Raw genomic sequence first — 12399 nt, 5'->3', positions numbered from 1 at the left:
ATTTTCACCTATTTATCTATTGTTTTGTATTTGTTTTGTTTTTATTTACACTTTTGTGTGTTCGTGGAATCATACATTTTCTATTTCACAGTTTATCATTTCTTAAATAAACCATAAAGTGGGCGTGGTCTCTCGTGTCTTCCGGAGGCGTGACTAATCGATGCCCTGAACTCTCCGGTTCTTCAGCTCTTCTCGTCAGTCTGTGGAGAATGATGAGCGCGGTTCCGGGATTCGGTAAAGCACTGGTCATCATCACCGGGGCGTCCCGGGGCTTCGGCCGGGCTCTGGCTCTGTCGGTTGCTGCTCGTGTATCCCCGGGCTCAGTGCTGGTGCTCGCGGCTCGGTCGGAGGAGCAGCTGCTGGAGCTGAAGAGCGAGCTGACCAGCGGGGAGACCGACCTCACCGTCCGCTGCGTCCCGGGGGATTTGGGCTGTGAAGCGGGAGTGAAAAAACTCATTGCTGAGACCAGAGACATCCAGCCGGACATCCAGCACCTGCTGCTCTTCCATAACGCCGGTCAGAGAACACGCAACGTTCTCATAACGTTAGATTTTGGTTCCTATTTGTTTTTTAAAGTCAGAGATAGCATTTCAGGAACGTTCTTTTAAGATCTTACTTTTTTTTTCAACCATATATAACTTTCCCTGCAACAACTTCGAGGGTGGACACGTAAAATCTATACATAACGTTCATGATTTGTTTAGTTTTTTGTATGTTTGATGTTTGTTTTCATGTAACTTAGATTAACTTCATAAGCTATATTTTGCAGAATTACAGAGCTAAATTTGTAAATGCAGCATTTATTTAAAAAAGTTTCAATTAATCAACAAATGAAATTATTAGTTAAATATTAATATAGTCAAAAATAATAATAAGTAACGTTAGATGGCATCAAAACCTCGGATTTATTTGAATTTCTGTTCTGCGCGCCTAATTTCTAACGGTCATAACGATCGTTTAAAAATTAACGGTCATTGTTACGGTCTGACTCGCTATACCAAATTTTTCGTCTTGTTATCGAATAATTCCATATAAAAATTGTATTTTTTATTATTTTGGACACCTCTGACAAGCCTAACATAACTTTAATATTAAACCGCTTGCCTACAGACCAAAGAGAAAGGCATGTCTAAACTACAGTTCAGTGGTAAGCATTCAAAATATAATGTGTTTGCTTTCTTAATGGTTTGCTGATGTGATTGTTTAGGTTGTTTATGTCTGTGGATACATTTAATGTTTTAAAAAGATTGTTTTGATGTCATTATTTGGTTGAGGAAATGTAAAATCTCTATAAAGTTAAATATAAATAAATATATACAGTTAAAGTCAGAATTATTAGCCCCCCTTTGATTTTTTTTTTTTTTTATTTATTTATTTATTTTAATATTTCCCAAATGATATTTAACAGTGTAAGTAAATTTTCACAGTATGTCCAATAATATTTTTTCTTCTGGAGAAAGTCTTATTGGTTTTATTTCGGCTAGAATAAAAGCAGTTTTTATTTTTTTTAAAGCCATTTTAAGTTCAAAATTAATAGCCCATTTAAGCTATATTTTTTCCAATAGTCTACAGAACAAACTATTGTTATACAATAACTTGCCTAATTACCCTCACTTGCCTAGTTAACCTAATTAACCTAGTTAAGCCTTTAAATGTCATTTTGAGCTTTATAGAAGTGTTTTCAAGAATATCTAGTCAAATATTATTTACTGTCATCATGGCAAAGATAAAATAAATCAGTTAAAACTATTATGATTAAAAATGTGTTGAAAAACTCTTCTCTGTTTAACAGAAATTGAGAAAAAAAATGAACAGGGGGCTAATAATTCTGACTTCAACTGTATGTTTAACTATTTGTTTAATATATATACGTAATAAATATATATAATACACCTATATTAGTTATAACAAACATATTTGATGCAGTTAATTTTTGCCCAGTGATGCCTTTTACATACTAAACAATATATAAAAACAAGGGTTAGTCCAATGTTTTGTGGGATATTTTATTTTTGAAAACTTACCTGGCTAACCCAACATTCTGAAAGCTTTTCCCCTATAACTTTTCTGTTCCCTAACTCGGTGTTTCCCAACTCTGTTCCTGAAGGCAAGGAAAGTGTATTTATATAGCACATATCATACACAGTGACAATTCAAAGTGCTTTAGATAAACAGGAATAAAAGAGAGAAGAATAAGAAAATAAAAAGAAATAATAAAAATGATTAAAAACAGAAAGACACAACTGTACAATCTGTCGGACGTTGCACAGTGCTCATTCAGTAAAGGCACAGCTAAACAGATGATTCTTGATTTTAACATGCCTAATGTTGGAGCACATCTGATCATTTCTGGAGGCACACCAATAGTACACATTTTCAACCTCTTCCTAAACAAACAAACCTGAATCAACTCATCAGAACATTAGAAGAGACTTCAAAACCTGAAATGAATGGGTCAGATAAGGGAGACGTCCACAATATGCACTGTAGGTGGTGTGCCTCTTGGAACAGGGTTGGGAAACACTGCTCTGACTGTCCTCTTGAACGTATAAACAGCTGATGTTCTGCTGATGTGTGTTCTGCAGCTTCTCTCGGGGATGTGTCCCGTTACTGTCGTGATTTCACCAATATGGAAGAGATGAACTCATACCTGTCGCTGAATGTAAGTTCTGCCCTCTGTCTGACGGCGGGAGTTCTGCGCGCGTTCCCGAAGCGCTCTGGGCTGACGCACGTCATTGTGAACATCAGCTCGCTGTGTGCACTCCGGCCTTTCCCCACCTGGGTTCAGTACTGCAGCGGCAAGGCGGCACGCGACATGATGTTCCGCGTCCTCGCAGAGGAGGAGCCGGAGCTCCGAGTGCTGAACTACGCTCCAGGTACATAATGAGCATCATAGTGATAATATTAGCTGTGTTTCTGTCCACCTATTTTTTATGTGTGTTAAAAATGCCATAATGCCAAGATGCACATGAATATTAATAGTGCGCATAAAAAAACATGCGCATAACAAGTAGGATAAACTTTTTATTTGATAAGAAACAATGTGCATAAACTGAGAAGGAAACAGATTTCGTGAATGAAGTCTGTGCATGCGCTTCATTAATCTGCATGATGTGATGTTGTTTTTGACAGGTGATGCACTCAACAAACAGTCCTCTGATCATTATTTGTGCAAGTTTAGCAGGAAGTGAGGATTTTGTTCTCTTTGGTTCATTGGAATGAAACGCTGTATTATTTGTAAATCTTTTATGTGATATTCCAGATTTGTGCATACATTTAATTATAGCATTTTTGGATAGAAATTCTATTAATGGTTAGGATTGTGGTTATCAAGATGATTATTATTATTATTATTACATGCGTACGGCACTTCCAATCCAAAGATCGTGATCTATAAAAACTAAACTTGACGGGAGAATGCGCGGCTGTAAGTAAACACTAATCGAGGTTAAGTTAGGACGACTCTAAAGCCCACAAACTTTGGGGGCTGCCAGAGATCTGCTTTATTTGTATTAGCGTTACTAGCAGAGAGGCCTAACCTCAAATATTTTTCACTGGACCCAAAATTTCTAGTGTTGCCCCTGCATTAAGTAAACTTATATTTTGTTCATAAATTTTGACTTTATTAAACGTTTAAAATCATCATCATATGAGCCATAGTCATTTATATTATATATATATATATATTATATATATATATATATATATTTATATATATATATTCTGGCATGCAATGCTATTAGGAAGGTTAGGCAGTTTTATAAATGAGAGCCCTGATTCATTTTATTGGAGTGGCAATGTTGCTCAATACAGCAGATGGCCACTTCCAAAACAAGACCAGAAAATTCCTTAAAGTACACATTATACAGGCACTCATTATCCGCAGTTTAATAAGCGATTACGATAACTGATTAAAATGGTGTCCTGCACTTGTACAGTGAGCACATTTAGCCCAGCTCACCGCAAAAAGTATTTAGGTTGACAAATGACAAAGTCAGCGCTAAGCAAGCCAGGATTCATTTGGTCCAGACCAAAGAATCCAGTAGAACTGAACTAAATGTGAACACACCAAAGCTTTCAGTAGTAATCGTGAGCAATGTATCACTAATGTATAATATTTCTCAAAACTGATGATTGCCATTACATTGTAAAGCACCATGTAAATAATGTGGTGATGCGGTCATAAAATAATCAGGAGAACCAAACCACATCTAGCGGACTGAAAGGAGGATTTGTCAAGAATTTTCTTGTGATACCAATGGCATATTAAAATACCAGGCGTAATTATTTTCCTGGCTGGCAGATAAAAGTAGAGCGTGAACATGAACGAAAACTCACCGTTCATTCAGATAAGGAACATTTTGTTTTACGACCTGATTATCTGAGATGATCATTTTCACTGGAAGTTCCCTAAAACAGATGTGTGGAAAATCATTTACAAATGGCAAAAAATTGGAGAGGGTTCACTGATGACAAAACACTTTCAGTAGGGAATATAATAAGCATTATTTTAATTCAGTGGAACAGAGCATTATTGTGGAAAATCTACTCTTCAGATGTTGTCTGAGACATTTGTCAGGTTTTTGTCCTCAAACTAAATTAAATAAAATTGATTGGATCTTACTGAATAGAAATGTCTTGTGTCTGCGTACTTAATATATATGCTTGTCTGATTTGATTTATAGTGGTTTGTTATAATTAGACGTTTCAGTAAAATCATATGATGCCAATTTGTAACGGTAAATTAACGAATGTAGTTCTATTTGCGTATGGCTTTATGAACTGCTTTAAAAGAGCATATAAAATACAGTCATTTATTATTTTACTCTCCTGTTTTTATCATCATTTCATTCTTGCTTCGTAGAAAACTCAATATTTGCAGATAAATGACTCCTTAGGCTTGAAGAGAACCTGAACAGATTTGTCACGTCCTTCAGTGAACTTCGTGTCACACTTTGTTCCTTTTTGAACTGGAGTGATGAAGATCTGCTGTGAAAATGAGATCTTAAAGGTGATATATTATTAATTATGAATGCAAATAAACTCAAATGTATCCTAAAAAATGAGTGATTAAAGTTTAAAAAGCTGAATAATCAGACACCGTTTTATATAGGTGTGCAATGAGACTCTGAAGGCTTTAATACGAACTTTACTCCCTAATTATAGCTAAAATAATCAATATCAAACTATTTTCTGGCTATCAGCTCTGATCAGGGTAAACATGAACTAAGCTGAAGGTGATTTGAGGAGTAGTTCAACTATAAAAGTAATTTATTGAGCTCATGATCTTTAACGCATCATGGGAGTGATGCTCAGAGACGTTCAGGCCTTCAGCTGATGTGTGTGTGTGTGTGTGTTTACTGTGACAAGGCTTGAAATTACTTTTTTTACTTCGTATCACCGGCATTCCCAACTTCAGAAAATTAGGAGCAGCCACCAAAATTGAATGAGCACCACTGCAACTTGTACATTAACAGATTTATTGTAATTGAAAACAACTCCAATCAGCACTAACAAAAACCAGAAACAACAATCTAATGCTGTGATGACTGACTTCTTGATATTTGCACAAAAATTCCAGAATTAATGTGCAATAATTATAAAATGTTAGTGATGACAATAATACTAACAGTGAATTAGATTTCTCGTGATCGTGCTGACTTAAATGTGCTGGCACATATGAGTAACATACAGAGTTTTCTGCTATAAAAAGATCATACTGTTACATCATGATAAATAAATATGTGGTTTATGAAGCATTGCAGTAAGAAATATCCATGTTGCACTATTGAACTTCTATGCATGTCCATTTAATAAACGAAAAATATTTCTGCTTTAAAACATAAACATAAGATTGGAATAAATCATGTTCAATGCTGAACGCTGCAAAGCAATCATCATCAGTAACTAAATAGAAAAATAATGTGCATCTCAAGAAAAAACAGACAAAAACAGGAAGAAAAGTCAGACTTATACCAATCTTTCAAAGGTTTGGTTTGAGTTTGTGTTGCACATGCGCTTGTGTTTGAGAAAGAGAACACGCGCATGCTCAGGAAAACTGCACATTTTAAATGCACATTCTCGTGCTCATCTACATTTGTGTATGTGGAAGAAAAACAGCTGGCAGGATTCTCCCGAAGACCATGAGGTGTAATATCATTATCAATATCATAATATCATCTTCATCATGAGGTGTAATATCATTATCAATATCATAATATCATCTTCATCATGAGGTGTAATATCATTATCAATATCATAATATCATCTTCATCATGAGGTGTAATATCATTATCAATATCATAATATCATCTTCATCATGAGGTGTAATATCATTATCAATATCATAATATCATCTTCATCATGAGGTGTAATATCAGTTTAAACTTTGTAAAGGCCAGCTTTTTTTGGCGGTGATGTATACAAAGAGTATGTTAACATGGAAGCCAATATTCTGATTTTAATATGATTAAGAAGATATTCTGATTAAGAGATTTCCATGTAAACAGCGGTTTCTGATTACCTTAATCTGACTGAAATCATAATCAAACTAAACAGAAATGGAATTAGGACATGTCGAGCATGCCTTATAGTTTCATTATTGAAGTGCAGTACAGACATGTAAACATCACAAACTATTACCATCATGTAGGACTTGCCGACAGGATATTCCATACACACTGACAGAGTCAGTAAAGGACCACAGACACCTGCATTGCGAAATGCCGAAGTTTTTGTTTTCCATTCGGTGTGCGGTATCAAATTCCATTAAAACACGAGTCCTTACTTCATACTCTCATCTAATAGGCCTACCTCAGTTTGGCATAAATGAAATGTTCCTGAATGAGGAGGAAAGTGCTGAACTGCAGTTAAAGCCAACAAATTACAAATGAAGCACGCGAAATGACATTAAACTCCAGAGAAAATGTGGATAGTGTAGTGACGCAATGACATTATTCGATCTATGTGCTATAACATTTAAAACAGAATCATGAAAGGAACAATTTAAAAAGCAACTCATGTAAACGCCTTCATCATATTATTGTCTTATTCAGATTAATGCAAATCATTCCATTACTGATGTCCATGTAAACTTAGTCATTGTTAGATTAGTTGCCACGGTCTCCATAATCCTGGACCAGGCCGTATCCTGAGCAGATGCTCTGGTGGTCATAGAGGAGTGGAGAGCATGAGACTGATTCCTGAAAGACCCCAGTGACCGACGAGTCTCCACATTGATCCTGTGGGCCAGCCTGCACACCCGCCTTCAGTGAAAAATCAAAGCACATCGCACTACAACCATCAGATGCACTCGCACAAATGCATTGTGAGGCTGCATAGATTACATTGTGGGTGCATATCCCACCAAAATTGTTGCAATTTTGAGCCCTCTGTGTGTGTTGTGTGTCTGCTGTTTGTTTTGTGTGTAAGCTGATTGCGTGTGTGTGTGTGTGTGTGTAACTCCTCTGCTGTGTCTTCCCGCAGGTCCTTTGGACACAGATATGCAGCGTGAGGCACGGAGCAGCTGTGCAGACTCTGAGCTGAGAAACACCTTCAGCCAGATGCATGCGAATGGGCAGCTGCTGACCTGCGATCAGTCCATACACAAGCTGATGAGTGTGCTGCTGGAGGACAAATACAGCTCCGGGGAACACCTGGACTACTACGACCTGTAGAGCGCTGAGACGTAAACACACACACAGAGAATAGGAGAATCTCACAGTTCACATACACACAGAACAGGAGTCTCTCTCACACACACACACACACACACACACACAAAATAGGAGACTCAAAACGCACACAGATGGAACAGGAGTCAAATAATTGCTTATATATAAATAATTGCTAATGTTTTACTTGTTTTAAGGAAAAACTCATCTAATTCTTGACTCATTATTTCTGAAAACAAGACAATATTGCTTGCTGGTCTATCAAATGCTTCTTGATTTAATAATTTGTAGATATTTGAACTAGAAACAGGACCAAAACTCTAAATAAGCCATTGTTTTGCATTGTAAGCCTTTCATTTACACATTATCAGTCTGTGTAAGTCGTGAGTTTCTGCAGATTTTTATTTCAGTATGATGATGCATTTCCAACAGATTCTGAATATTAAGTAGGGGGCGGGGTTTTATTAATAAGCCCCGCCTCTTATCTTTCACTTGCAGCAACGGTTGAATAGGTGTGGCTAAGTATATATTTCAGCCAACCAGAGGCACTGTTTCTCCGGAGCAGATTTTGATTAAATATGAACTAAATAAACTGCTTTACAGAGGAAGAACTTAAGATTAATAAGTTTAATCTTAATACGATAAATGTGTCACCGAAAGACTAACTATGTGTGCTTGCAAAATAAACACTGTACATTTCTTTAATATTTTCTTACTAACTGAAACACTCATGCTTGAGAATGAGATTGTATGACAATATGATGATTATTAGCACTTATTATGAGTATTGAATTATGTTTCATCATCCATATCTATTGCAGAATCTGCTTTGTAGACAACATAGTGTGTTTATGGTTAATGATGATAAACCTAGGATTATCAGTGCCTTGATGTTAAAGTGAACCGCAGAGGAATGAGAGGATTTAATGTGGATTTCACCAGTCAGATGCTTCTGAAGTTCTAGACCAAATAAATACTGTTCACTGATTATATATCTGCTGCCTTTCATTATAATATAGTGAGAAATGCTCTCAAAATAACAGTTTAAACATTACTTTAAATGAAAGCTTTCTTAATTCCAGGTTTTTATTCAGTATTTTTGTATCTTCTTAAATTGCCAGCTAGATACACCGTTGAAGACTATTATTCTTTTCAGTTGTTTTTAAATATTTCCCAAGTGTTGTTTAACAGGTTTTTTTCAACACATTTTTAAACATAATAGTTTAATCTAATTTCTAATAGCAATTTCTTTTCTCTTTGCCATGATGACAGCACATTATATTTTACTAGTTATTTTGCAAGATACTAGTGTTCAGCTTAAAGTAAATTTAAAGGCTTAACTAGGCAAGTGAATAGTGGTTTGTTCTGTAGTCATTAAAATAATAATTTCTTAAAAGGGCTAATAATATTCATTGTAGCAGCTTTAAAAAATTATATTCTTTTATATTTCTTTTATTCTAGCCAAACCAAAATACATAAGACTGGATACAGGAGATTTATCACAAAAAACACGCAAAAATCCTTCCTCTGTTAAACATCACTTGAAAAATATTTACAATTTGACAGGAGAGAGAAAAAAATTGTCTTCAACTAAATATATGTTATTTTTATTAATAAAAATATATATTATTTACAGTTATTAAGATTATTTTTTTTCTATAATCAAACATATATTATGTGCACGTTGATTCATTGAGTATAATAATGTAATAATTGATAGTAATTGTGAATGTTTGCGGTCAATAATGTCCTGTTTGTTCTTTAATACACCTCTGTAACATCAGATGAATAAAAGCGTTCCTGCGCTGCTTCTCTGTCATGTCTGTGCTGATTATGTCCAATTTCTCCTGTAAGTAAATAATGAAACACACACACACTGATGTTTGTACATTTTCCTGAAAATCAATCAAATTTGTAAGCTGGATTTACACACAGCAGATGTAAATAATGAAGATTATAACGGCTTTTTTAAGAACCATGTTTGGACAACAACTCCTGGTGGATTTTATTTCCTGATTTTTATTTATTTATTATTTGCAACAAACTGTTTTGCCCCTTAGACAAATTTTTTTTTGCACCACAACAAACTATTTACCCCCCTAGAAGGTAAATTATTTTTGGGAATGGGGGTGGGTAACAATTTACAAAAGGTTGTGTTAGATCAGGGGTTCCCAAACTTTTCAGCCCGCGACCCCCAAAATAACAATGCTAGTGACTCGTGACCCCCAATAAGCTCTGAGGTGGTTATACTGTACATAGACAAACCTTGCACGCAATGGAGCAAACACACCAATAGGCCCAAGTGTAGTTTCATTTAATTTTGGAGAACGCCACTCAGAAATCATCCTCCATGTTCAGTTGTGGCCTCTATTTATTCTTTAATGTATGTGAGTGCTGTAAAATCAATCTGCTGCATCTGATGCTATTGCTGTCTTTAATATAACGTGATCAACCCAGGGGCCGTAACACATGCATGTTGTTTTTTTTATTGTAAATATTTGGGAACCACTGTGTTAGATAACACATTTACTAAACTGAATAAACTATACATTTATTAGTATTTGTTAATGGAAATACAGTCGTTCATCTTAACTCATGGTGCATTAACTAATGTAAACTAACATGAATATGGATTTTAAAAATGCATTAGTAAATGTTGAACTCTGATTAATAAATGGTGCATACATGTTGCTCATAATTATGTTAGTAAATAGATTGAAACCTTACTGTAAAGTGTGACCTTTTTTAACTATTGCACTGTTGAAAAATGAATAACATGGTTGTCTCTATAATAATAACATGGTCAAACACAAAGCCTAGTTTTCACCAATACTAGTCAGCCATGAATATCTGTGGGAAGTCATGTGACTTGATATGTTGACAATTCTGCGGTTGTGTGTAAATTGCACAAAACATTTTTAGTCAGTCTGATGTTTGCGGTCAATTTGATGCAGTTTCACGGATAAACAGCTTCCTATTTTCATCTCAGTTTTTCTGCTATGTTTACATTGATGCATTTTTCAGATGCTTTTATCTCGACACGAGGCATACATTTTCTTCAGCTCAAGCGGGATAATTGTGCAGGGAATCAAACCCATGATCTGCTTGTGCAATCTTGCTGATAAATATTTGTCTATAGTTGAAGATTAGAATGAATAACAGAAATGCAGTTATTCTGCCTCCCTGAATCGATTTATACAGAACTGTTGACTTTATTTACAGTATTTATTAATGCAAATGTATTATTAGTAAATCTAATTAACCCTTTGAGCAGTACGTTTTACATGTGGGATTTAACATGTACAGAATTTCAAAACTAAATTTGATATGGGCCACTCATTTTAAACGTAATGCTTTACCATTGAAAATAAAATGTAAAGCTGCTTCTAAAACCGCCAGGGAGATCGTTGAGATATTCTAAACTCAGTGAAAAGTTAAACAAGTATTTTTTTAAACAGTAAAATAGTTTGATCACTCTTTACAATAAAATTTCATTACTTAATATATTTACTAACGTGAACTAATATATGGATGATACAGTATTTAGTAATCATACTTCACTGTTTACTAATGCATTATCACAATTCTAATTATCATTAATTAATGCACTGAGTTAACCAACTAACAATGAACAACGTTTCATTAACTGATGAACAAATACTGTAATAAATGTATTGATCGTTGTTTGTTCATGTTAGTAAATGCATTATCTGACAAAAAATAATACACCCTTAAGTAAAGGGTTGCCATAAGTTTTAAAACAAGGCTGCATGAAATCAAATGTTGTGATGTTTATTTTGCTCATGCGCATTAGTATACTCAAACAATGACTTTTGCTTCTTGTTCAAACTACCTCATTAAAATGAGTTGTTTTGGGGACAACTTAGTTGTTTTATATTTAACCCACTTAAGTTTGTAAAATCTTAATTTGTGTTGGGACAACATGAAGGAATTGTGTGGAACCCAGCAAATTAACCCAGCAGTATACTTATAGTTTTTCACGGTCAAATTCAGCCTATATACATAGTTTGCAACCACTTTCCTCAAAAAATAGGATTATTCATTGGTTTTACCAAATATTTTTAAGGTAAGTCATTTCATTTTCTTTCAGCTTAGTCCCATTATTTATCAACGGTCACCACAGTGGAATGAACCACCAACTCATTTATTTATTAATTTTCCTTCAGCTTAGTCCCTTTATTCATCAGGGGTTGCCACAGTGGAATGAACCACCAACTCATTCATTCATTTTCCTTTGTCTTAGTCCCTTTATTTATCAGGGGTTGCCACAGTGGAATGAACCACCAACTCATTCATTCATTTTCCTTCGGCTTAGTCCCTTTATTCATCAGGGGTTGCCACAGTGGAATGAACCACCAACTCATTCATTCATTTTCCTTCGTCTTAGTCCCTTTATTTATCAGGGGTTGCCACAGTGGAATGAACCACCAACTCATTCATTCATTTTCCTTCATCTTAGTCATTTTATTCATCAGGGGTCACCACAGTGAAATGAACCACCAACTCATTCATTCATTAATTTTCCTTCGGCTTAGTCCCTTTATTCATCAGGGGTTGCCACAGTGGAATGAACCACCAACTCATTCATTCATTTTCCTTCGTCTTAGTCCCTTTATTTATCAGGGGTTGCCACAGTGGAATGAACCACCAACTCATTCATTCATTTTCCTTCATCTTAGTCCCTTTATTCATCAGGGATCGCCAC

At 35.2% G+C, this 12399-nt stretch overlaps 1 protein-coding gene across 1 annotated transcript; it reads left to right on the top strand.

Moving 5' to 3' along the window:
- The first annotated feature begins 148 nt into the window (after window positions 1-148).
- On the top strand, window positions 149-9492 carry spra (sepiapterin reductase a). Its single transcript, XM_056458891.1, has 3 exons — window positions 149-516; window positions 2586-2876; window positions 7486-9492. Exons 1-3 carry the CDS (start codon window positions 210-212, stop codon window positions 7674-7676), a joined length of 789 nt encoding a protein of 262 aa, XP_056314866.1. The 5' UTR covers window positions 149-209; the 3' UTR covers window positions 7677-9492.
- The last annotated feature ends 2907 nt before the right edge of the window (window positions 9493-12399 follow it).

Source organism: Danio aesculapii, chromosome 5, assembly GCF_903798145.1.
Source record: "Danio aesculapii chromosome 5, fDanAes4.1, whole genome shotgun sequence".
Classification (NCBI taxonomy): domain Eukaryota; kingdom Metazoa; phylum Chordata; class Actinopteri; order Cypriniformes; family Danionidae; genus Danio; species Danio aesculapii.
This window is presented reverse-complemented; position numbering and strand designations above follow the sequence as displayed.

Excerpts from the sequence above, each read along its gene's own strand:
- spra (XM_056458891.1), top strand. The coding sequence starts at position 210 with ATGATGAGCGCGGTTCCGGGATTCGGTAAAGCACTGGTCATCATCACC. Across the intron at positions 517-2,585 it reads GCTGCTCTTCCATAACGCCG|CTTCTCTCGGGGATGTGTCC; the intron begins GTCAGAGAACAC and ends TGTGTTCTGCAG. Across the intron at positions 2,877-7,485 it reads AGTGCTGAACTACGCTCCAG|GTCCTTTGGACACAGATATG; the intron begins GTACATAATGAG and ends GTCTTCCCGCAG.